The following is a 27,630-nucleotide window of genomic DNA, read 5'->3' on the forward strand; positions in this document are numbered from 1 at the left end:
TACTATGGGATCAGGTGGTACATTACCAATCTACTGATTGCTTGATAATTCTAGCAACTCACTGATTTCCCACTATTGTTTTATCAGATAACTCGAATGCATAAAGACACCGAAAATGTTCATGAGCTAGTGGACTATAAACTGTGTGACATTGTGTTAAGTAGGTTCTTGCTTGGATCTATCATAGATCACTCAGCTGCACCAGTGACCCTCCTTCCAATTCAACATGTATGGTATCTGTAGGTTTGAGGACATCAACCTGTCTTCTTTCCACCTGACTGGGTAAGAGCTGGAACGATCATCAAGAAAGCTATCATTATGCAGTATGAAGCAGCCCATCTGATTGACAACCTACTAGTCATAGAAAGCATTCACTTGTTTTACCACATGTGAATTACAATTGTAATTGTTCGTTAGTGTTCTGAGTTCAAAACGCACTACATTTATTTTTATAGGTTACTCCGGAAGAACAGGCCAAGCTCATGATACTAAATGACTACTATTGGTTATATTTTCTCCACATAATATTATCAATAAACAGTACAAGTTTAAGGAGAAATTAAAAGTCAGAATTGAAGGGGGAGGGGGTAGAGAGAGAGAGAGAGAGAGAAGGAGAGGGAGGGGGGAGAGGGGGAGTTTGCTCTTGTCTCCCCTACCAATGGAAATGACTTTCCTGCATCTATCTTATCTATCCCTTTCATAATTTTATATCTTTCGATAAGATCTCCTTTCATTCCTCTGAATTCCACAAAGCATTATTGCACTCTCTCCTCAAAGGCTAACCACCCCCGCTCATCTCTGGAATCAACCTGGCCCAAAGGCAGAGCAGCGGAAAAAATTCAGTGATAATTGGTAACTGTAATAATAGGCAACAAAATAACAAGCCATGAGGTTGGCTGGTCTGATGGGTGAACAATGACATTGGATGAGAGCTGGGTTTAAATAGGCTGCAGGTAATTCCTGGTAGGTAGGTGATTTTGATTGCTGGTATCACAGTACAATCAAGTTTCTGTAGCCTCTAGTGAAGTGGTGGCAGTATTGAAAGAAGCATGTTTAATTACCTGATTTCACAGGATAATGCAAAGAAATTGTTGATGATTTACATGCTAGACATTCAATTATTTATACTGATTTTTTCTATACATTCCATGTTAAAATTTCACTGTCATGAAGTCTCACAGAGAATGAAAGATTATCTGTTTTCATTCAATATTAAAAATACTAAATTTCTTTGTTAGGCCACATAACTGTTACAAAACATTAAGAACTACCATAATGAATATTATTCCCAAAATCTGATAGAATTATACACTCAGAAACAATCCTACCATCACAAAGTGAATTATTGGTGACGTTGATGCTGAAGCCAGGCTTACAACCGCACATGAAGCTTCCGATTGTGTTGTTGCAGATTTGCTGACAGTTTGATGTGTTGGTTGCACATTCGTCGATGTCTGCAGCAAAATAGGACCAAATCTCAATCACATTTATGTAATTTGCATTAAAAATTAATACACTTTTTCTTAATATAGTCAAGTTCTATTCAGTTTCTGATGCGACCTTCTATTATAGAAAAATCAATATTGTGATAACTCAGAGAGAATGAATGTGTGCTCTTTTAAAGCCTTTATCAAATGAAGTCATGACATTGGTACAGAAAATAAATCCAGTTCTGTGAACAGTCAAGAGGAATACATTCTGTAGTAGTATTTTGTATGTCCTGGGAGATCAGCACATGAATGTTGGTGTGTTTGGGTAAATTAGCACATTTATGCTTTAAACTGTGACTAATGTATTCAACCTGAGCCTGAGGCTCCGGAGGGTTCCTGTACTGTGGAAGACGTCCTGCTCGTCCCTGTGCCGAAGACTCCGCGCCCCAGCGTCCTCAATGACTACAGACTGGTGGCACTGACCTCCCACATCATGAAGACCCCGGAGAGACTTGTTCTGGAGCTGCTCCGGCCTATGGTCAGGCCACACTTAGATCCCCTCCAGTTCACCTAGCAGCCCCGACTAGCAGTTGAGGATGCCATCGTCTACCTGCTGAACCGTGTCTGCGCCCACCTGGACAAGCCAGCGAGCACTGTGAGGGTCATGTTTTTTGACTTCTCCATTGCGTTCAACACTATCCGCCCTGCTCTGCTGGGGGAGAAGCTGACAGCGATGCAGGTGGATGCTTCCCTGGTATCATGGATTCTTGATTACCTGACTGGCAGACCACAGTACGTGTGCTTGCAACACTGTGTGTCCGACAGAGTGATCAGCAGCACTGGGGCTCCACAGGGGACTGTCTTGTCTCCCTTTCTCGTCACCATTTACACCTCGGACTTCAACTACTGCACAGAGTCTTGTCATCTTCAGAAATTGGATGCCATAGTTGGATGCATCAGCAAGGGAGATGAGGCTGAGTACAGGGCTACAGTAGGAAACTTTGTCACATGGTGTGAGCAGAATTATCTGCAGCTTAATGTGAAAAAGACTAAGGAGCTGGTGGTAGACCTGAGGAGAGCTAAGGTACCGGTGACCCCTGTTTCCATCTAGGGGGTCAGTGTGGACATGGTGGAGGATTACAAATACCTGTGGGTACGAATTGACAATAAACTGGACTGGTCAAAGAACACTGAGGCCGTCTACAAGAAGGGTCAGAGCCGTCTATATTTCCAGAGGAGACTGAGGTCCTTTAACATCTGCCGGACGATGCTGAGGATGTTCTACCAGTCTGTGGTGGCCAGTGCTATCGTGTTTGCTGTTGTGTGCTGGGGCAGCAGGCTGAGGGTAGCAGACACCAAAAGAATCAACAAACTCATTCGTAAGGCCAGTGATGTTGTGGGGATGGAACTGGACTCTCTCACGGTGGTATCTGAAAAGAGGATGCTGTCTAAGTTGCATGCCATCTTGGTCAATGTCTCCCATCCACTACATAATGTACTGGGTGGGCACAGGAGTACATTCAGCCAGAGACTCATTCCACTGAGATGCAGCACAGAGCGTCATAGGAAGTCATTCCTGCCTGTGGCCATCAACCTTTACAACTCTTCCCTTGGAGGGTCAGACACCCTGAGCCAAATAGGCTGGTTCTGGACTTATTTCATTATTTACTGGCATAATTTACATATTACTATTTAACTACTTATGGTTCTATGTTCTATTACTATTTATTATTTATGGTGCAACTGTAACGAAAACCAATTTCCCCCGGGATCAATAATGTATGCCTATGACTATAATCATTTCTTTAAATTAGTTTATTCCTTTACTGAAGGCTGAATTTCAAACATTAAACTGCAAACTTAACTCACATGCTACTTGTATAGTTGGAATGTGCAACAAATTAAATTTAATATGTAATTAGAAATATGTAAATAAACTTTACTATCACATGATGATTTGTCATTGTTGCTGCTGAATAAATCATTACAGCTGCATTGAAAACTTCCAATTGTATTTTTGCAATTTTGTTGACAAGTTGATCTGAATACACACTCATTGATATCTGGAAATGAAAAGTTTTATTTAGCTACTATGGGATCAGGTGGTACATTACCAATCTACTGATTGCTTGATAATTCTAGCAACTCACTGATTTCCCACTATTGTTTTATCAGATAACTCGAATGCATAAAGACACCGAAAATGTTCATGAGCTAGTGGACTATAAACTGTGTGACATTGTGTTAGGTAGGTTCTTGCTTGGATCTATCATAGATCACTCAGCTGCACCAGTGACCCTCCTTCCAATTCAACATGTATGGTATCTGTAGGTTTGAGGACATCAACCTGTCTTCTTTCCACCTGACTGGGTAAGAGCTGGAACGATCATCAAGAAAGCTATCATTATGCAGTATGAAGCAGCCCATCTGATTGACAACCTACTAGTCATAGAAAGCATTCACTTGTTTTACCACATGTGAATTACAATTGTAATTGTTCGTTAGTGTTCTGAGTTCAAAACGCACTACATTTATTTTTATAGGTTACTCCGGAAGAACAGGCCAAGCTCATGATACTAAATGACTACTATTGGTTATATTTTCTCCACATAATATTATCAATAAACAGTACAAGTTTAAGGAGAAATTAAAAGTCAGAATTGAAGGGGGAGGGGGTAGAGAGAGAGAGAGAGAGAGAAGGAGAGGGAGGGGGGAGAGGGGGAGTTTGCTCTTGTCTCCCCTACCAATGGAAATGACTTTCCTGCATCTATCTTATCTATCCCTTTCATAATTTTATATCTTTCGATAAGATCTCCTTTCATTCCTCTGAATTCCACAAAGCATTATTGCACTCTCTCCTCAAAGGCTAACCACCCCCGCTCATCTCTGGAATCAACCTGGCCCAAAGGCAGAGCAGCGGAAAAAATTCAGTGATAATTGGTAACTGTAATAATAGGCAACAAAATAACAAGCCATGAGGTTTGCTGGTCTGATGGGTGAACAATGACATTGGATGAGAGCTGGGTTTAAATAGGCTGCAGGTAATTCCTGGTAGGTAGGTGATTTTGATTGCTGGTATCACAGTACAATCAAGTTTCTGTAGCCTCTAGTGAAGTGGTGGCAGTATTGAAAGAAGCATGTTTAATTACCTGATTTCACAGGATAATGCAAAGAAATTGTTGATGATTTACATGCTAGACATTCAATTATTTATACTGATTTTTTCTATACATTCCATGTTAAAATTTCACTGTCATGAAGTCTCACAGAGAATGAAAGATTATCTGTTTTCATTCAATATTAAAAATACTAAATTTCTTTGTTAGGCCACATAACTGTTACAAAACATTAAGAACTACCATAATGAATATTATTCCCAAAATCTGATAGAATTATACACTCAGAAACAATCCTACCATCACAAAGTGAATTATTGGTGACGTTGATGCTGAAGCCAGGCTTACAACCGCACATGAAGCTTCCGATTGTGTTGTTGCAGATTTGCTGACAGTTTGATGTGTTGGTTGCACATTCGTCGATGTCTGCAGCAAAATAGGACCAAATCTCAATCACATTTATGTAATTTGCATTAAAAATTAATACACTTTTTCTTAATATAGTCAAGTTCTATTCAGTTTCTGATGCGACCTTCTATTATAGAAAAATCAATATTGTGATAACTCAGAGAGAATGAATGTGTGCTCTTTTAAAGCCTTTATCAAATGAAGTCATGACATTGGTACAGAAAATAAATCCAGTTCTGTGAACAGTCAAGAGGAATACATTCTGTAGTAGTATTTTGTATGTCCTGGGAGATCAGCGCATGAATGTTGGTGTGTTTGGGTAAATTAGCACATTTATGCTTTAAACTGTGACTAATGTATTCAATCTGAGCCTGAGGCTCCGGAGGGTTCCTGTACTGTGGAAGACGTCCTGCTCGTCCCTGTGCCGAAGACTCCGCGCCCCAGCGTCCTCAATGACTACAGACTGGTGGCACTGACCTCCCACATCACGAAGACCCCGGAGAGACTTGTTCTGGAGCTGCTCCGGCCTATGGTCAGGCCACACTTAGATCCCCTCCAGTTCGCCTAGCAGCCCCGACTAGCAGTTGAGGATGCCATCGTCTACCTGCTGAACCGTGTCTGCGCCCACCTGGACAAGCCAGCGAGCACTGTGAGGGTCATGTTTTTTGACTTCTCCATTGCGTTCAACACTATCCGCCCTGCTCTGCTGGGGGAGAAGCTGACAGCGATGCAGGTGGATGCTTCCCTGGTATCATGGATTCTTGATTACCTGACTGGCAGACCACAGTACGTGTGCTTGCAACACTGTGTGTCCGACAGAGTGATCAGCAGCACTGGGGATCCACAGGGGACTGTCTTGTCTCCCTTTCTCGTCACCATTTACACCTCGGACTTCAACTACTGCACAGAGTCTTGTCATCTTCAGAAATTGGATGCCATAGTTGGATGCATCAGCAAGGGAGATGAGGCTGAGTACAGGGCTACAGTAGGAAACTTTGTCACATGGTGTGAGCAGAATTATCTGCAGCTTAATGTGAAAAAGACTAAGGAGCTGGTGGTAGACCTGAGGAGAGCTAAGGTACCGGTGACCCCTGTTTCCATCTAGGGGGTCAGTGTGGACATGGTGGAGGATTACAAATACCTGTGGATACGAATTGACAATAAACTGGACTGGTCAAAGAACACTGAGGCCGTCTACAAGAAGGGTCAGAGCCGTCTATATTTCCAGAGGAGACTGAGGTCCTTTAACATCTGCCGGACGATGCTGAGGATGTTCTACCAGTCTGTGGTGGCCAGTGCTATCGTGTTTGCTGTTGTGTGCTGGGGCAGCAGGCTGAGGGTAGCAGACACCAAAAGAATCAACAAACTCATTCGTAAGGCCAGTGATGTTGTGGGGATGGAACTGGACTCTCTCACGGTGGTATCTGAAAAGAGGATGCTGTCTAAGTTGCATGCCATCTTGGTCAATGTCTCCCATCCACTACATAATGTACTGGGTGGGCACAGGAGTACATTCAGCCAGAGACTCATTCCACTGAGATGCAGCACAGAGCGTCATAGGAAGTCATTCCTGCCTGTGGCCATCAACCTTTACAACTCTTCCCTTGGAGGGTCAGACACCCTGAGCCAAATAGGCTGGTTCTGGACTTATTTCATTATTTACTGGCATAATTTACATATTACTATTTAACTACTTATGGTTCTATGTTCTATTACTATTTATTATTTATGGTGCAACTGTAACGAAAACCAATTTCCCCCGGGATCAATAATGTATGCCTATGACTATAATCATTTCTTTAAATTAGTTTATTCCTTTACTGAAGGCTGAATTTCAAACATTAAACTGCAAACTTAACTCACATGCTACTTGTATAGTTGGAATGTGCAACAAATTAAATTTAATATGTAATTAGAAATATGTAAATAAACTTTACTATCACATGATGATTTGTCATTGTTGCTGCTGAATAAATCATTACAGCTGCATTGAAAACTTCCAATTGTATTTTTGCAATTTTGTTGACAAGTTGATCTGAATACACACTCATTGATATCTGGAAATGAAAAGTTTTATTTAGCTACTATGGGATCAGGTGGTACATTACCAATCTACTGATTGCTTGATAATTCTAGCAACTCACTGATTTCCCACTATTGTTTTATCAGATAACTCGAATGCATAAAGACACCGAAAATGTTCATGAGCTAGTGGACTATAAACTGTGTGACATTGTGTTAGGTAGGTTCTTGCTTGGATCTATCATAGATCACTCAGCTGCACCAGTGACCCTCCTTCCAATTCAACATGTATGGTATCTGTAGGTTTGAGGACATCAACCTGTCTTCTTTCCACCTGACTGGGTAAGAGCTGGAACGATCATCAAGAAAGCTATCATTATGCAGTATGAAGCAGCCCATCTGATTGACAACCTACTAGTCATAGAAAGCATTCACTTGTTTTACCACATGTGAATTACAATTGTAATTGTTCGTTAGTGTTCTGAGTTCAAAACGCACTACATTTATTTTTATAGGTTACTCCGGAAGAACAGGCCAAGCTCATGATACTAAATGACTACTATTGGTTATATTTTCTCCACATAATATTATCAATAAACAGTACAAGTTTAAGGAGAAATTAAAAGTCAGAATTGAAGGGGGAGGGGGTAGAGAGAGAGAGAGAGAGAGAAGGAGAGGGAGGGGGGAGAGGGGGAGTTTGCTCTTGTCTCCCCTACCAATGGAAATGACTTTCCTGCATCTATCTTATCTATCCCTTTCATAATTTTATATCTTTCGATAAGATCTCCTTTCATTCCTCTGAATTCCACAAAGCATTATTGCACTCTCTCCTCAAAGGCTAACCACCCCCGCTCATCTCTGGAATCAACCTGGCTCAAAGGCAGAGCAGCGGAAAAAATTCAGTGATAATTGGTAACTGTAATAATAGGCAACAAAATAACAAGCCATGAGGTTGGCTGGTCTGATGGGTGAACAATGACATTGGATGAGAGCTGGGTTTAAATAGGCTGCAGGTAATTCCTGGTAGGTAGGTGATTTTGATTGCTGGTATCACAGTACAATCAAGTTTCTGTAGCCTCTAGTGAAGTGGTGGCAGTATTGAAAGAAGCATGTTTAATTACCTGATTTCACAGGATAATGCAAAGAAATTGTTGATGATTTACATGCTAGACATTCAATTATTTATACTGATTTTTTCTATACATTCCATGTTAAAATTTCACTGTCATGAAGTCTCACAGAGAATGAAAGATTATCTGTTTTCATTCAATATTAAAAATACTAAATTTCTTTGTTAGGCCACATAACTGTTACAAAACATTAAGAACTACCATAATGAATATTATTCCCAAAATCTGATAGAATTATACACTCAGAAACAATCCTACCATCACAAAGTGAATTATTGGTGACGTTGATGCTGAAGCCAGGCTTACAACCGCACATGAAGCTTCCGATTGTGTTGTTGCAGATTTGCTGACAGTTTGATGTGTTGGTTGCACATTCGTCGATGTCTGCAGCAAAATAGGACCAAATCTCAATCACATTTATGTAATTTGCATTAAAAATTAATACACTTTTTCTTAATATAGTCAAGTTCTATTCAGTTTCTGATGCGACCTTCTATTATAGAAAAATCAATATTGTGATAACTCAGAGAGAATGAATGTGTGCTCTTTTAAAGCCTTTATCAAATGAAGTCATGACATTGGTACAGAAAATAAATCCAGTTCTGTGAACAGTCAAGAGGAATACATTCTGTAGTAGTATTTTGTATGTCCTGGGAGATCAGCACATGAATGTTGGTGTGTTTGGGTAAATTAGCACATTTATGCTTTAAACTGTGACTAATGTATTCAACCTGAGCCTGAGGCTCCGGAGGGTTCCTGTACTGTGGAAGACGTCCTGCTCGTCCCTGTGCCGAAGACTCCGCGCCCCAGCGTCCTCAATGACTACAGACTGGTGGCACTGACCTCCCACATCATGAAGACCCCGGAGAGACTTGTTCTGGAGCTGCTCCGGCCTATGGTCAGGCCACACTTAGATCCCCTCCAGTTCGCCTAGCAGCCCCGACTAGCAGTTGAGGATGCCATCGTCTACCTGCTGAATCGTGTCTGCGCCCACCTGGACAAGCCAGCGAGCACTGTGAGGGTCATGTTTTTTGACTTCTCCATTGCGTTCAACACTATCCGCCCTGCTCTGCTGGGGGAGAAGCTGACAGCGATGCAGGTGGATTCTTCCCTGGTATCATGGATTCTTGATTACCTGACTGGCAGACCACAGTACGTGTGCTTGCAACACTGTGTGTCCGACAGAGTGATCAGCAGCACTGGGGCTCCACAGGGGACTGTCTTGTCTCCCTTTCTCGTCACCATTTACACCTCGGACTTCAACTACTGCACAGAGTCTTGTCATCTTCAGAAATTGGATGCCATAGTTGGATGCATCAGCAAGGGAGATGAGGCTGAGTACAGGGCTACAGTAGGAAACTTTGTCACATGGTGTGAGCAGAATTATCTGCAGCTTAATGTGAAAAAGACTAAGGAGCTGGTGGTAGACCTGAGGAGAGCTAAGGTACCGGTGACCCCTGTTTCCATCTAGGGGGTCAGTGTGGACATGGTGGAGGATTACAAATACCTGGGGATACAAATTGACAATAAACTGGACTGGTCAAAGAACACTGAGGCCGTCTACAAGAAGGGTCAGAGCCGTCTCTATTTCCGGAGGAGACTGAGGTCCTTTAACATCTGCCGGACGATGCTGAGGATGTTCTACCAGTCTGTGGTGGCCAGTGCTATCGTGTTTGCTGTTGTGTGCTGGGGCAGCAGGCTGAGGGTAGCAGACACCAAAAGAATCAACAAACTCATTCGTAAGGCCAGTGATGTTGTGGGGATGGAACTGGACTCTCTCACGGTGGTATCTGAAAAGAGGATGCTGTCTAAGTTGCATGCCATCTTGGTCAATGTCTCCCATCCACTACATAATGTACTGGGTGGGCACAGAAGTACATTCAGCCAGAGACTCATTCCACCGAGATGCAGCACAGAGCGTCATAGGAAGTCATTCCTGCCTGTGGCCATCAAACTTTACAACTCTTCCCTTGGAGGGTCAGACACCCTGAGCCAATAGGCTGGTTCTGGACTTATTTCATTATTTACTGGCATAATTTACATATTACTATTTAACTACTTATGGTTCTATTTTCTATTACTATTTATTATTTATGGTGCAACTGTAACGAAAACCAATTTCCCCCGGGATCAATAATGTATGCCTATGACTATAATCTTTTCTTTAAATTAGTTTATTCCTTTACTGAAGGCTGAATTTCAAACATTAAACTGCAAACTTAACTCACATGCTACTTGTATAGTTGGAATGTGCAACAAATTATATTTCATATGTAATTGGAAATATGTAAATAAACTTTACTATCACATGATGATTTGTCATTGTTGCTGCTGAATAAATCATTACAGCTGCATTGAAAACTTCCAATTGTATTTTTGCAATTTTGTTGACAAGTTGATCTGAATACACACTCATTGATATCTGGAAATGAAAAGTTTTATTTAGCTACTATGGGAACAGGTGGTACATTACCAATCTACTGATTGCTTGATATTTCTAGCAACTCACTGATTTCCCACTATTGTTTTATCAGATAACTCGAATGCATAAAGACACCGAAAATGTTCATGAGCTAGTGGACTATAAACTGTGTGACATTGTCTTAGGTAGGTTCTTGCTTGGATCTATCATAGATCACTCAACTGCACCAGTGACCCTCCTTCCAATTCAACATGTATGGTATCTGTAGGTTTGAGGACATCAACCTGTCTTCTTTCCACCTGACTGGGTAAGAGCTGGAACGATCATCGAGAAAGCTATCATTATGCAGTATGAAGCAGCCCATCTGATTGACAACCTACTAGTCATAGAAAGCATTCACTTGTTTTACCACATGTGAATTACAATTGTAATTGTTCGTTAGTGTTCTGAGTTCAAAACACACTACAGTTATTTTTATAGGTTACTCCGGAAGGTCAGGCCAAGCTCATGATACTAAATGATTACTTTTGGTTATATCTTCTTCACATAATATTATCAACAAACAGTACAAGTTTAAGGAGAAATTAAAAGTCAGAATTGAAGGGGGAGGGGGTAGAGAGAGAGAGAGAGAGAGAAGGAGAGGGAGGGGGGAGAGGGGGAGTTTGCTCTTGTCTCCCCTACCAATGGAAATGACTTTCCTGCATCTATCTTATCTATCCCTTTCATAATTTTATATCTTTCGATAAGATCTCCTTTCATTCCTCTGAATTCCACAAAGCATTATTGCACTCTCTCCTCAAAGGCTAACCACCCCCGCTCATCTCTGGAATCAACCTGGCCCAAAGGCAGAGCAGCGGAAAAAATTCAGCGATAATTGGTAACTGTAATAATAGGCAACAAAATAACAAGCCATGAGGTTGGCTGGTCTGATGGGTGAACAATGACATTGGATGAGAGCTGGGTTTAAATAGGCTGCAGGTAATTCCTGGTAGGTAGGTAGGTAGGTAGGTGATTTTGATTGCTGGTATCACAGTACAATCAAGTTTCTGTAGCCTCTAGTGAAGTGGTGGCAGTATTGAAAGAAGCATGTTTAATTACCTGATTTCACAGGATAATGCAAAGAAATTGTTGATGATTTACATGCTAGACATTCAATTATTTATACTGATTTTTTCTATACATTCCATGTTAAAATTTCACTGTCATGAAGTCTCACAGAGAATGAAAGATTATCTGTTTTCATTCAATATTAAAAATACTAAATTTCTTTGTTAGGCCACATAACTGTTACAAAACATTAAGAACTACCATAATGAATATTATTCCCAAAATCTGATAGAATTATACACTCAGAAACAATCCTACCATCACAAAGTGAATTATTGGTGACGTTGATGCTGAAGCCAGGCTTACAACCGCACATGAAGCTTCCGATTGTGTTGTTGCAGATTTGCTGACAGTTTGATGTGTTGGTTGCACATTCGTCGATGTCTGCAGCAAAATAGGACCAAATCTCAATCACATTTATGTAATTTGCATTAAAAATTAATACACTTTTTCTTAATATAGTCAAGTTCTATTCAGTTTCTGATGCGACCTTCTATTATAGAAAAATCAATATTGTGATAACTCAGAGAGAATGAATGTGTGCTCTTTTAAAGCCTTTATCAAATGAAGTCATGACATTGGTACAGAAAATAAATCCAGTTCTGTGAACAGTCAAGAGGAATACATTCTGTAGTAGTATTTTGTATGTCCTGGGAGATCAGCACATGAATGTTGGTGTGTTTGGGTAAATTAGCACATTTATGCTTTAAACTGTGACTAATGTATTCAACCTGAGCCTGAGGCTCCGGAGGGTTCCTGTACTGTGGAAGACGTCCTGCTCGTCCCTGTGCCGAAGACTCCGCGCCCCAGCGTCCTCAATGACTACAGACTGGTGGCACTGACCTCCCACATCATGAAGACCCCGGAGAGACTTGTTCTGGAGCTGCTCCGGCCTATGGTCAGGCCACACTTAGATCCCCTCCAGTTCGCCTAGCAGCCCCGACTAGCAGTTGAGGATGCCATCGTCTACCTGCTGAACCGTGTCTGCGCCCACCTGGACAAGCCAGCGAGCACTGTGAGGGTCATGTTTTTTGACTTCTCCATTGCGTTCAACACTATCCGCCCTGCTCTGCTGGGGGAGAAGCTGACAGCGATGCAGGTGGATGCTTCCCTGGTATCATGGATTCTTGATTACCTGACTGGCAGACCACAGTACGTGTGCTTGCAACACTGTGTGTCCGACAGAGTGATCAGCAGCACTGGGGCTCCACAGGGGACTGTCTTGTCTCCCTTTCTCGTCACCATTTACACCTCGGACTTCAACTACTGCACAGAGTCTTGTCATCTTCAGAAATTGGATGCCATAGTTGGATGCATCAGCAAGGGAGATGAGGCTGAGTACAGGGCTACGGTAGGAAACTTTGTCACATGGTGTGAGCAGAATTATCTGCAGCTTAATGTGAAAAAGACTAAAGAGCTGGTGGTAGACCTGAGGAGAGCTAAAGTACCGGTGACCCCTGTTTCCATCTAGGGGGTCAGTGTGGACATGGCGGAGGATTACAAATACCTGGGGATACGAATTGACAATAAACGGGACTGGTCAAAGAACACTGAGGCCGTCTACAAGAAGGGTCAGAGCCGTCTCTATTTCCAGAGGAGACTGAGGTCCTCTAACATCTGCCGGACGATGCTGAGGATGTTCTACCAGTCTGTGGTGGCCAGTGCTATCGTGTTTGCTGTTGTGTGCTGGGGCAGCAGGCTGAGGGTAGCAGACACCAAAAGAATCAACAAACTCATTCGTAAGGCCAGTGATGTTGTGGGGATGGAACTGGACTCTCTCACGGTGGTATCTGAAAAGAGGATGCTGTCTAAGTTGCATGCCATCTTCGTCAATGTCTCCCATCCACTACATAATGTACTGGGTGGGCACAGGAGAACATTCAGCCAGAGACTCATTCCACCAAGATGCAGCACAGAGCATCATAGGAAGTCATTCCTGCCTGTGGCCATCAAACTTTACAACTCTTCCCTTGGAGGGTCAGACACCCTGAGCCAATAGGCTGGTTCTGGACTTATTTCATTATTTACTGGCATAATTTACATATTACTATTTAACTACTTATGGTTCTATTTTCTATTACTATTTATTATTTACGGTGCAACTGTAACGAAAACCAATTTCCCCCGGGATCAATAATGTATGCCTATGACTATAATCATTTCTTTAAATTAGTTTATTCCTTTACTGAAGGCTGAATTTCAAACATTAAACTGCAAACTTAACTCACATGCTACTTGTATAGTTGGAATGTGCAACAAATTATATTTCATATGTAATTGGAAATATGTAAATAAACTTTACTATCACATGATGATTTGTCATTGTGCTGCTGAATAAATCATTACAGCTGCATTGAAAACTTCCAATTGTATTTTTGCAATTTTGTTGACAAGTTGATCTGAATACACACTCATTGATATCTGGAAATGAAAAGTTTTATTTAGCTACTATGGGATCAGGTGGTACATTTCCAATCTACTGATTGCTTGATATTTTTAGCAACTCACTGATTTCCCACTATTGTTTTATCAGATAACTCGAATGCATAAAGACACCGAAAATGTTCATGAGCTAGTGGACTATAAACTGTGTGACATTGTCTTAGGTAGGTTCTTGCTTGGATCTATCATAGATCACTCAACTGCACCAGTGACCCTCCTTCCAATTCAACATGTATGGTATCTGTAGGTTTGAGGACATCAACCTGTCTTCTTTCCACCTGACTGGGTAAGAGCTGGAACGATCATCGAGAAAGCTATCATTATGCTGTATGAGGCAGCCCATCTGATTGACAACCTACTAGTCATAGAAAGCATTCACTTGTTTTACCACATGTGAATTACAATTGTAATTGTTCGTTAGTGTTCTGAGTTCAAAACGCACTATAGTTATTTTTATAGGTTACTCCGGAAGGACAGGCCAAGCTCATGATACTAAATCACTACTATTGGTTATATCTTCTTCACATAATATTATCAATAAACAGTACAAGTTTAAGGAGAAATTAAAAGTCAGAATCCAAGGAGGAGGGGGGGAGAGAGAGAGAGAGCGATAGAGAGAAGGAGAGGGAGCGGGGAGAGGGGGAGAGGGTGAGTTCACTCTTGTCTCCCCTACCAGTGGAAATGACTTTTCTGCATCTATTTTATCTATCCCTTTCATAATTTTATATCTTCCTATAAGATCTCCTTTAATTCCTTTGAATTCCACAAGGCATTATTGTACCGTCTCCTGAAAGGCTCTCCATCCGCACCCCCCCACCCATCTCTGGAATCAACCTGGCCCAAAGGCAGAGCAGCAGAAAAAAATTCAGCGATAATTGGTAACTGTAATAATAGGCAACAAAATAACAAGCCATGAGGTTGGCTGGTCTGATGGGTGAACAATGACAGTGGATGAGAGCTGGGTTTAAATAGGCTGCAGGTAATTCCTGGTAGGTAGGGATGTGAATGTAATTTTGATTGCTGGTATCGCAGTACAATTAAGTTTCTGCAGCCTCTAGTGAAATGGTGGCAGTATTGAAAGAAGCATGTTTAAATACCTGATTTCACAGGATAATGCAAAGAAATGGTTGATGATTTACATGCTAGACATTCAATTATTTATTCTGATTTTTTTCTATACACTCTATGTTAAAATTTCACTGTCATGAAGTTTCACAGAGAATGAAGGATTATCTGTTTTCATTCAATATTAAAAATACTAAATTTCTTTGTGAGGCCACATAACTGTTACAAAACATTAAGAACTACCATATTCAATATTATTCCCTAAATGTGATAAAATATACACTTAGAAACAATCCTACCATCACAGAGTGCAGTATTGGTGACGTTGATACTGAATCCCGGATTACAACTGCACATGAAGCTTCCGATTGTGTTGTTGCAGATTTGCTGACAGTTTGATGTGTTGGTTGCACATTCATCGATATCTGGAGAGAAAAGAGAAGATGACATATGAAGCACATGCTTAGCAGTTCTGTTTGCCGACAAATACTCTGTTCAAGAGCTTCAGAAAGGACTGTACAATGGTAACACACAGTATAGAGTTGAGGCACTAAAAAATATTTCCCTGTCACTGTAAACATGGTCAACTGAGTGTTTGTGACTCTCTTTACAGACATTGATGATTGGCATCAAAGTATACTCCGGTTTACAAACTTTTGGGAAAGTGGCAGTATTATGGTGGGTATATTCTTTAAAATTCATAGGTCAATATGAAGAAATTATAGAATAACTATCGAAAGATACAGCATTTTACTTTGACTTGTATAATTAATTCTGTGGAAATTTACCACCACAGTGTACTAGCAGAGAAGCAAATGCTATGAATTTCATCCAATATTAAGGTGACTAAAATCCATTTATAGAGCACATCAGTTTAAAAAGGCATTGAGGTCCAACAGATTAAGTATCATTCCAAATGTCTGAGAAAGGATATGTTTAGAGAAGATCCCACTATCACAAAGTGAAGTATTGGTGACGTTGATGCTGAAGCCAGGATTACAACCACACACAAAGCTTCCAATTGTGTTGTTGCAGGTTTGTTGACAGTTTGATGTGTTGGTTGCACATTCATCGATGTCTACAGCAAAATAGGACCAAATCTCAATCACATTTATGTAATTTGCATTAAAAACTAATACACTTTTTCTTAATATAGTCAAGTTCTATTCAGTTTCTAATGTGACCTTCTATTATAGAAAAATCAATATTGTGATAACTCAGAGAAAATGAATGTGTGCTCTTTTAAAACCTTTATCAAGGTGACTGAAGTTCACTTGAGTTATGGGAGACAATAATTTGCAGAAAGTAAGAATTTGTAAACTGAGAACTGTTGTGTTTACAAATTCCTACCATCACATATCAAATGATTGGTTGTGTTGCTTCTACACTGTAATATCACAGAGCAACAAATGATATCCTCTTTCAGTCAATATTAATGTGGCCAAAATTCATTTCTGTGCATGTCAGAAATGCCACTTTAAATAGCATTTCTGAAGTCTGAGAAAATGCTTTTAGAAAACATTCTCTCATTATAAAGAGAATAATTAGATACGTTGGTGCTGAAGGCAGGATGCCAACTGAACATGAAATTTCCGATCGTGGTTGTTGCAAATGACCTGACAGTTTGATGTGTTGGTTACACATTCATTGATGCCTGGGTGGAAAGGAGGGGGTCACATATCACACACTTGCTAAGCATTTGCTTGCCAACACCCACACTGTCCATTTATACTAAAATCTTCAACAGATTGCAGGATACTCTCTACGGTGTCAGCACAATGCATGGTGAAGCACCATAGCTGTACATTCCTTTCAGGAGATTGTCAGTCATAAAAGACATTCTGAACTCCCACATTAAATATTACTCCCAAAATCTCATAAAATATATCATTGCATAATATCCCACAGTCACAAAGTGACTTATTTGCAGTATTGATTCTGAATCCTGGATTACAACTGCACATGAAGCTTCTGAATGTGTTGTTACAGATTTGCTGACAGTTTGATGTGTTGGTTGCACATTCATCGATGTCTGCAGGAAAAGAAGGAACAAATTTTATATAATTGACACTAATAACAGATACACTGTTTTTTAATATGGACAAGTGTTTTGAGTTTCTGATGTGGCCTTGTATTGTAGAAAGATCAATACTGTGACGACTCAGAGAGTGAATGGATGTGCTTTCCCAGTCATTATCATTGTGACTGAAGTTTTTTTGAGTTATGGGGCACAATAATCTGTAGAGAGTAAGAATTTGTAAACTGAGAATCATTGTGATTGCAAATTCCTAACATCACAAATCGAGAGGTTGTTTGCGTTGCTCCTATACAGTAGAACCACAGAGAAACGAATGATATCGTCTTTCATTCAATATTAAAGTGACCAAAATTCTTTTCTGTGCATGACGGAAATGCCACTTTAAATATCATCTCCAAAGTACAAAAAAAAAATTCCTTTGGAAAAGACCCAATGTCACAAAGAGGATTATTTGTCAGTATTCGGAGCAAGAAGGCTGCTGCGAGTGAACAGCTGTTTTCCGGAGCGCAGGCAGTTTGTTACTACTTGGACTAAAAGAGAGGCGAGACTGCGCAGGCGCGTGACGTCAGCAAGTAGATGGTGAAAAGTTTAAAAAGAAGACCGCCATATCCAGCGGGCAGTGTTCGCAGTGGGCAGTGGAGTGAGAGGCAGCAGAGTGATAGGGCTCTGGCTCAACGGGCTTAGGCAGTAACAGGACGAGGCAAGGTAGGTTTACCTGTGTTATTTGCGGAAAGGAGGAAGTATGTGTGTGAAGCCGATTTTCTGTGCTCGCTGTCAGATGTGGGAGGTCCTAGAGTCTCCCAGCCTCTGGACGGCCATATCTGCACCAGATGTGTTAAGATGCAGCTCCTAAGGGATCGAGTTAGGGAACTGGAGATGCCGTTCAATGTCCTTCGTCTGGTCAGGGAGAGCGAGGTGGTGATAGAAAGGAGTTATAGGCAGGTGGTCACACCAGGGCCATGGGAGACAGGCATGTGGGTCATTGTCAGGAGGGGGAAGGGAAGAGTCAGGTACTAGAGAGTACCCCTGTGGCTGTACCCCTGGACAATAAGTATTTCTGTTTGAGTACTGTTGGGGGTGGGGGAACAGCCTACCTGGGGGGAAGCGAAAGTGGCCGTGCCTCTGGCACAGAGTCCGGCCCTGTGGCACAGAAGGGTAGGGAAAGGAAAGGGATGGCAGCAGTGATAGGGAACTCTATAGTTAGGGGATCAGACAGGCAATTCTGTGGACGCAGGAAAGAAATTCGGATGGTAGTTTGCCTCCAAGGCGCCAGGGTCCGGGATGTTTCAGATCATGTCCAAGATATCCTGCAGTGGGAGGGAGAACAGCCAGAGGCTGAGGTACATATTGGTACCAATGACATAGGTAGCAAAAGGGAAGAGGTCCTGAAAAAAGACTACGGTGAGTTAGGAAGGAAGTTGAGAAGCAGGACTGCAAAGGTAGTAATCTCGGGATTTCTGCCTGTGCCACGGGACAATGAGAATAAGAATAGAATGAGGTGGAGGATAAATGCCTGGCTGAGGGATTGGAGCAGAGGGTGAGGATTCAGATTTCTGGATCATTGGGACCTCCTTTGGGGCGGGTGTGACCTGTACAAAAAGGACGGGTTGCACTTGAATCCCAGGGGGACCAATATCCTGGCGGGGAGGTTTGCTAAGGCTACTGGGGAGAGTTTAAACTAGAATTGTTGTGGGGTGAGAATTGAACTGAAGAGACTGGGGAAGAGGCGGTTGGCTCACAAATAGTGAAAGCTTGTAGACAGTGCAAGAGGGAGGATAGGCAGGTGATGGAGAAGGGACGCGTTCAGTCTGAAGGTTTGAGATGTGTCTATTTTAACGCAAGCAGTGTTGTGAACAAAGCGGATGAGTTCAGAGCATGGATCAGTACTTGGAGATATGATGTGGTGGTCATTACAGAGACTTGGATGGCTCAGGGAAAGGAATGGTTACTTCAGGTGCCGGGTTTTAGATGTTTCAGAAAGGACAGGGAGGGAGGCAAAAGTGGTGGGGGCGTGGCACTGTTGATCAGAGATAGTGTCATGGCTGCGGAAAAGGTGGATGCCATGGAGGGATTGTCTACGGAGTCTCTGTGGGTGGAGGTTAGGAACAGGAAGGGGTCAATAACTTTACTGGGTGTTTTTTATAGGCCGCCCACTAGTAACAGGGATATCAAGGAGCAGATAGGGTAACAGATGCTGGAAAGATATAATAATAACAGAGTTGTCGTGATGGGAGATTTTAATTTCCCAAATATCGATTGGTATCTCCCTAGAGCAAGGGGTTTAGATGGGGTGGAGTTTGTTAGATATGCTCAGGAAGGTTTCTTGACACAATATGTAGATAAGCCTATAAGAGGAGAAGCTGTACTTGATTTGGTATTGGGAAATGAACCTAGTCAGGTGTCAGATCTCTCAGTGGGAGAGCATTTTGGAGATAGTGATCATAATTTTATCTCCTTTACAGCAGCATTGGAGAGAGATAGGAACAGACAAGTTAGAAAAGAGTTTGCTTGGAGTAAGGGGAATTATGAGGCTATCAAGCAGGAAATTGGAAGCTTAAATTGGAAACAGATGTTCTCAGGGAACAGTACGGAAGAAATGTGGCAAATGTTCAGGGGATATTTGCGTGGAGTTCTGCATAGGTACATTCCAATGAGACAGGGAAGTTATGGTAGTGTATAGGAACCGTGGTGTACAAAGGCTGTAATAAATCTCGTCAAGAAGAAAAGAAAAGCTTACAAAAGGTTCAGAGAGCTAGGTAATGTTAGAGATCTAGAAGATTATAAGGCTAATAGGAATGAGCTTAAGAGGAAAATTAGGAGAGCCAGAAGGAGCCATGAGAAGGCCTGCAGAATTAAAGAAAACTCCAAGACATTCTACAAGTATTTGAAGAGCAAGAGGATAAGATGTGAAAGAATAGGACCTATCAAGTGTGACAGTGGGAAAGTGTGTATGGAACCAGAGGAAATAGCGGAGGTACTTAATGAATACTGTACTTCAGTATTCACTATGGAAAAGGATCTTGGTGATTGTAGTGATGACTTGCAGCAGACTGAAAAGCTTGAGCATGTAGATATTAGAACGAGGATGTGCTGGAGCTTTTGGAAAGCATCAAGTTGGATAAGTTTCTGAAACCGGATGTGATGTACCCCAGGATACTGTGGGAGGTGAGGGAGGAAATGCTGAGCCTCTGGTGATGATCATCAATGGGGACATGAGAGGTTCTGGAGGATTGGTGGGTTGCGGATGTTGTTTGTTTATTCAAGAAAGGGAGTAGAGATAGCCCAGGAAATTATAGACCAGTGAGTCTTATCTCAGTGTTTGGTAAGTTGATGGAGAAGATCCTGAGAGGCAGGATTTATGAACATTTGGAGAGGTAAAATATGATTAGGAATAGTCAGCATGGCTTTGTCAAGGGCAGGTCGTGCCTTACGAGCCTGATCGAATTTTTTGAGGATGTGACTAAACATATTGAGGAAGGAAGAGCAGTAGATATAGTGTATATGGAATTCAGCAAGACATTTGATAAGGTAACCCTTGCAAGGCTTATTGAGAAAGTAAGGAGGCATGGGATCCAAGGGATCTTGCTTTGTGGATCCGGAACTGGCTTGTCCACAGAAGGCAAAGAGGGGTTGTAGATGGGTCATATTCTGCATGGAGATCGGTCACCAGTAGGGTGCCTCAGGGATCTGTTCTGGGACCCTTACACTTCGTAATTTTTATAAATGACCTGGATGAGGAAGTGGAGGAATGGGTTAGTAAGTTTGCTAATGACACAAAGGTTGGAGGTGTTCTGATTGCTAAATGGACATTGAACCCATGAACACTGGCTCAATATTTTAATCTATATTATTTCTGTTTTTGCACAATTTTTAATCTATTTAATATACATATACTGTAATTGACTTACTTATATATTTATTTTTACTTTTTTCTTCTATATTATGTATTGCATTGAACAGATACTGCTATGTAAGCAAATTTCACGACGAATGCCGGTGATAACAAACCTGATTCTGAACTGACAATGCTCAGACAATCTCTTCAATTCAGCCACATATGTTGAAATAGACTCCCTTTCCTTTTGATTCTGCTTATGAAATCTGAAGTATTCTGCAATCAGCAATGGTTTTGGTTCTAAATGTTCCTGCATTACTTTCAGATATCAGCAAAGCTCATTTCAGCTGGTTTGATTCAAGCAATTAAATTTCTCAACAAACTGTATATTCTTCCACCTATTACACTCAGCAAAACTGGCAATTGGTTCTCATTGGCTCATTCTTTTGCTTAAAAATACTGCCCAATTCACTCAATATACGAAATCCAGTTATCTGTTGTGCAATTGAATGTCTGTTTTTCCAAAGTAGCCAACCATTTCTGCTTTTTTATTTATGATTGTTATCACCCGATACTCACTGTTTATGAACTCATAAGTGTCTGGTTTTTGTCTTTTTATTAAACTTGACTGTCTCTACCCCTTCTCGAACAAGCACATGCTACATTGTTTATTTACTCTACTGTTTCTCACTGCGCATTTTTTTAACTCAAATATCTCACTGCACTTCAACAGCTAGTCAGTCATCTTGGGTTTGTTTAAAACTTCCTTTTGCCACTGTTACATTTTCTAACTCCAAAACATAAAACTAATCACAAGAAAAACTCAGGGAGACCAAGATAAATGTGTATGGAGTTCATTTTTACTTTAATTGAGGCGTGCACGTATGTTGTGATGGTGCGGTAACATATGCTATTCACGTACTTTTACATATAACCTGTAATGAATCATTTAACCAAATGAGCAACACACTCAAAATGCTGGAGAAACTCAACAAGCCAACCAGCATCTATAGAAAAGAGTACAGTCGGCGTTTTAGGCTGAGACCCTACAGCAGGGCAAGAAGTGGAGATAAAAAGTGGGGGGAGGGGAGGGAGAAACACAAGGTGAGAGGTGAAACTGGGAGGGGGAGGGGTGAAGTAAAGAGCTGGGAAGTTGACTGGTGAAAAAGATACAGGGCTGAAGAAGGGGTAATCTGGTAAGAGAGGACAGCAGGCCATGGAAGAAAGAAAAAGGGGGAGAAGCACCAGGAGGAGGCAATGGGCAGGCAAGGAGACAAGGTGAGAGAGTCATAAGGCAGGTGGCTGGAAACGGACCTAAGTACAAGACACAGACACTGAAGTACTAGGGACAGGACTAGGATACAGGCTGAGGGCAAGGACATGGATACGAAAGCCAGGAACCCGGAACAGGACTGGACAAGAGAGATAGGAGCCCGGGCTTGGACTCCGAGCCAGAGACTGGACAAGGACCCAGTACCTGGGTCTTGCCTCTGGCTCGGACCCCAGAACGAGGCAAGGACGAGGCTTGGCAGGCAGGCAGGACGAGCTTGGAGTCTTCAGGCTTGAGGCTAGAGGCGAGGCTTGGCAGGAGGCAGGAGGCTGGAGTCTAGGCTTGAGGCTAGGCAGGAGGCAGGAGTCTTCAGGCTTGAGGCTAGAGGCTAGAGACTTGAGGCAAGTCTTAGCAGGAGGCAGCAGGCTGGAGTCTTCAGGCTAGAGGCTAGAGACGAGGCTAGGCAGGAGGCAGGAGTCTTCAGACTTGAGGCTAGAGGCGAAACTTGGCAGGAGGCAGGAGGCTGGAGTCTTCAGGCTTGAGGCTAGAGGCTAGAGATGAGGCTTGGCAGGAGGCTGAGGTCTTCAGGCTTGAGGCTAGAGGCTAGAGACTTGAGGCGAGTCTTGGCAGGAGGCAGGAGTCTTCAGACTTGAGGCTAGAGGCGAAACTTGGCAGGAGGCAGGAGGCTGGAGTCTTCAGGCTTGAGGCTAGAGGCTAGAGATGAGGCTTGGCAGGAGGCTGGGGTCTTCAGGCTAGAGGCTAGATGCTAGAGACGAGGCGAGTCTTGGCAGGAGGCAGCAGGCTGGAGTCTTCAGGCTAGAGGATAGAGACAAGGCTTGGCAGGAGGCAGAAGGCTGGGGTCTTCAGGCTTGAGGCTAGAGGCTTGAGACTTGAGGCGAGGCTTGAGGCTAGGCAGGCTCCTTCTAGGCAGGGCGTGGTTCACCTGGGCAGGGCACGGTACTCCTGGGCAGGGCGCTGTACACCACCCGACAGAGGCATGGGACAGGAAGGGACAGAACCAACCGCAGGTAAGGGCAAGACGGCCTGGCTTACCCGATGGAGGCAGGGGACAGGAAGGGACAGAACCAACCGCAGGTAACGGAAAGACAGCCTGGCTTACCTGGATGGAGGCAAGGGACAGGAAGGGAGCTAGGTACAGGGCGGCTCCAGGACAAGACTGCAGGCGAGACGAGGCGAGAATTACCGGCAAGACAAGGCAGGGCTTCAGGCAAGGAAACAGAAGGCAGAGGAAGGGATACAAGGAGTAAGGACAAGAATAATCCACCCCCCACGCCCTGGTCTCTGGAGGTATTTATACAGCCAGCCCCAACAGGCATCAGCTGCCTTAATTAGTGCTTAACAGGAACAGAAACAGGGTAGACTGGAAAACCTGGAGCAAGGGTCGATGGACCGGACCGTGAACCGGAATACGGACTTCACGGACCAGACCATGACAGAGAGAGGGAAAGGGGGATGGGGAATGGTGGGATGATTGGGGGTGGGGTCATTACTGGAATTTCCATAAATGCTACCCGGCCTGCTGAGTTCTTCCAGCATTTTGTGTATGTTGCTTGGATTTCCAGCATTTGCAGATTTTCTGTTTTTTGTGAGTTAAATGAACAAGATTGTTTCATCAAACAACATGCTAAACATAATTAGCTATTGAAGTAAATTAGCATTCCAATTAGTGAAGTTAGGGTATTTAAGCAGTGAACAAAAAAAATATATTATTCCCCGTGGCCCAGTCCGCTGGCTCACAACTAACTAACCCAAGGTATGAATAGATGACTATACTCATTTGCTACTACCACGCCCTAACCCACATGATAGATTACCATAATAAACACACTGTGAAACACCATACAGACAGAAAATAGATGTATGGCTCCTACCGACTGAAAAATAAATGCATGGCTCCTACCTCCCACCTCTAATTATTACACTATAATAATTACAATGACATACTACTAAACTAGGAGACAGGAAATCTTGAAGGATAAACATCTTAACATTTATGCAACTGTCCCCTTTCTTCTTTCTTTTTCCAGTCAAGTCATATAAGGGTCATTTAGTCCAAAGGTTACCAGCACATTTCCCAGTACAGAGTGATCTTTACCAACAATCTATCAAGTTAGAAAGTCCAGTCAAAGTCATGAAACTTCTAGAGCTGGAGCTCCTCAAACCTCTGCCTCCTGTGGTAGAAAGATCTTGGTTACAGACCTCTCCAGCCATCTGGTCTTGGTCTTGATGCGCACTTGCCGCACAAATCTTCTTCTGTCTGGAAAGACTTGAATGACTCTTCCTACAATTCATGAGTTTCGAGGTGCTGTGTCATCAGTCATCAACTATGTCCCCGGGAGGAAATTCTGTTTTACATCTAACCATTTCTGACATTTCTATAACTTTGGTGAATACTGCTTGACCCAATATTTCCAAAATGATTTTTGACATGTCGTGGACCTGCTTCCGTCTACAATGAGCTTAAATGTCTTCCTTTTGGTACTCCCCTGGTGGTAAGGCTGGTGAGGTCTTCAGATGCGAAAGACGGTTGGATTTTAGTGCTTCCGAATCAATGGGATTGGAGGATGCTTTAGTCACTGTAAAACCATTGATAATAGCCTCTACTTCACAAAGGACTTGTGGAAACACTTTTTGTCAAGATTCTGTACTTTCTGGGTGGAACTGAGGACCTTTCACACAGATCTGATCAATCTTTCCCATGTTCACCCATGATGTGAACCAATCGGGGGGGGGGGTTTAAAATTCCACTTAATTCCTTTTTGAAGATATACATCTCTGATCCATGAAGGAGTCCACTTTTCAAGGGTTTCTTGCACTCATGCTCATCTCCTACAATGTTTGTCGCATTATCAGAAACCTGTCCTTGCCTTGCTAGAAAGCATCAAAGTGCATTGACAAAGAGATCTGTGTCTAAATAAGATACCACTTTAATATGAACATCTCGTATAGATAGACAAGTAAATATGACCCCATACCTTTCAAAGTTCGAAGTAAAGTTTATGATCAAAGTACATATATGTCTCCATATACAGCCCCGAGATTCACTGTCTTGTGGACATTCACAGGAAATTTATAGAATAATAACTATAATAGCATCAATGAAAGATCAACCAGAATGCAAAAGACAACAAACTGTGCAAATGAAAATATAAATAAATAGCAATAAATAACAAGACCATGAGATAATGAGATAAAGAGTCTTTGAAAGTGAGAAGTTGAGTGCAGTTATCCCTTTTTATTCAAGAGCCTGATGCTTGAGCAGTAGTAACTGTTCTTGAACCTGGTGGTGCGAGTCCTGAGACTCTTGTACCTTTTACCTGACAGCAGCAGCAAGAAAAGAGCATTACCTGTGTGGTGGGGATATCTGGTGATAGACATTGCTCTCCTACAACAGCATTTCAAGTGGATGTAGTCAAAGGGTGGAAGGGTTTTACTGAAGATGTACTGGGCTGAATCCATTATTTTATTTAGGATTTTCCGTTCAACAGACCTCCTTCACTGTACTCCTGCTCTTCACCTCAAAAAGTGCAAAATAGTCCACTCCAACATGAGTAAACACAGGTTCACTGGAGAGGCCCTGTCCAGAAATAGACCTGCCATGTGCTGCCATCCTGGAATTGCGTGCAATCTTTAATAAAAACACACTTAGACAGGATTCTTCTTGTAGCTGTACAAGTACCAGGAAACCAGTAGTTTTGGTGCAACCTGGATAACAATGTAGTTACAGTCACCATGTCCCACCTCTTGATGTACATATCTCAGAACAAGGTATAGCAGCATGTTGAGTACATGGCTGCCCTAGTAAGCCATCCACCAACTTGCAAGATACCATATGCAAGTATTGGATTGAGTTTGAAAATATGGCTGTTCCTTTTCACCTTTCCTCTGCTTTGAAAACTTGGGAATTCATGTGAAAGTCTTTTTCTTTGGCCAGACACACTGATCTCCATTTCAGCCTTTCTAAGCTCTTCCACTGAGAGACAATTTCGGCTGATCTAACCTTTGGCCTTCTCAATCTCTTTCTCCAAAGAATACCCTTGTTGGTCTTCATCCAAGTCAGACTGAGCACGAGTGATGTTCAGTTACTTCCTCCTCCATCTGATCCAAGTAATTTTGAGGGCAGTGTGGTAACTAGCCGTGAATTTGATGAAGTACTCAGTTTCCATGCGGGTGTAGAAGGCAGCACTAATGCAGATGGTGATGTTGCAGAGAAAGAGTTGGGGAGTAATGCTAGAGTGACTCTTGTTTTGAAATGCTTAGTGTATCTGGAAACTTCGTTCTTCCCCAGTCAATCACGGAGGCTGGCAGACAATAGGTGGACCCAGGTGAGGAGGGAGATTTTGAGCAGATAGAGTCAAGTGGGGGAGGAACAGAGTTTGAGAGTGAAGCAGCTGGTGGTTGATAGCTAGAAATGAAGAAGGAGCAAAAAAATGGGGCAGACTGGGGCAGGGGAGGGTAGAGTTACAGGCACATTATAAACAGCTTATAGCTTTGTCAGAGACTCTTCTATCGATTTCTCTCTTTCCTTTTGAAGGCCTAGAGAATAGAGGGCAGACCACTGATAAAACAGAACCAAAAAAAATGAGCTTTAGAGTCATACAGTATAAAAACAGGTTCTTCAGCCCACTCCAGCAGGTGAATGCAACCATCAAATACTAATCCCTTTTTCCAGCACTCAATCTGCAGTCTTTTCTGCCATGAAGATTCAAGTGCTAATCTAAAAGCTTGCTGGATGTTGTAAGAGTACCTGCCTCTAGAAGCCCCTCAGGCAATATGTTCCCTATTCAACCATTCTTTGACTTTTGATTAATAACATCTCTGTTAAGGGGAATGCTTCTCAGTATCTGTCCCATCCATGCCATTCATAATTTTATGAAATTCTATCCGTAGTCTCTTCAGCTTTCTGAATGTCAGGATTCTGGATCGCCAGCCTTCAACGCCACAGATCTAGCCCACAGGAGACTGTGAGTCTCCTGGTTCATCCAAGGCTTCTGGTTTGGAAAAACTTGGTATTTTCTTGGAGGCACATAATCATCCACCCAGGTCTTGATGAAGTCAGTGATGGGTCAGTGATGGCATATTCATTCAGATCCAAACTGAATCACTGAATGTAGTCCAGTTCACCAATTCAAAGCAGAACTGTAAACTGTCCTCTGCCTCCCTTGAATTTACTTGCGTGATTTTTGCCACCTCTCCTGTGGTCCTCAGTCTCTGCCACTACACCGGCAGGAAAAGTACGGAGAGGTGATGGGGCTTGCGAATGTGCGGGCAGAGGATGGCATGATAAGCGTTCCTGTGGGTGATGTAACAGAGCTGGCTTCTCT

The 27,630-nt window shown here is 42.4% G+C and overlaps 1 protein-coding gene across 1 annotated transcript in view; it reads right to left on the bottom strand.

Moving 5' to 3' along the window:
• LOC134345926 (mucin-2-like) overlaps positions 1 to 27,630 on the bottom strand; it is a 187,269-nt gene that overhangs the window by 14,312 nt on the left and 145,327 nt on the right. The window contains exons 31-35 of the mRNA XM_063047278.1: positions 15,442 to 15,567; positions 11,894 to 12,019; positions 8,365 to 8,490; positions 4,847 to 4,972; positions 1,329 to 1,454 (exon numbers count right to left, since the gene is read on the bottom strand). Of these exons, the coding sequence (XP_062903348.1) occupies positions 1,329 to 1,454; positions 4,847 to 4,972; positions 8,365 to 8,490; positions 11,894 to 12,019; positions 15,442 to 15,567 (630 nt within the window). The remainder of the gene's footprint in view (positions 1 to 1,328; positions 1,455 to 4,846; positions 4,973 to 8,364; positions 8,491 to 11,893; positions 12,020 to 15,441; positions 15,568 to 27,630) is intronic.

The sequence above is a fragment of the Mobula hypostoma genome, chromosome 4 (genome assembly GCF_963921235.1).
Source record: "Mobula hypostoma chromosome 4, sMobHyp1.1, whole genome shotgun sequence".
Taxonomy (NCBI): Eukaryota; Metazoa; Chordata; class Chondrichthyes; order Myliobatiformes; family Myliobatidae; genus Mobula; species Mobula hypostoma.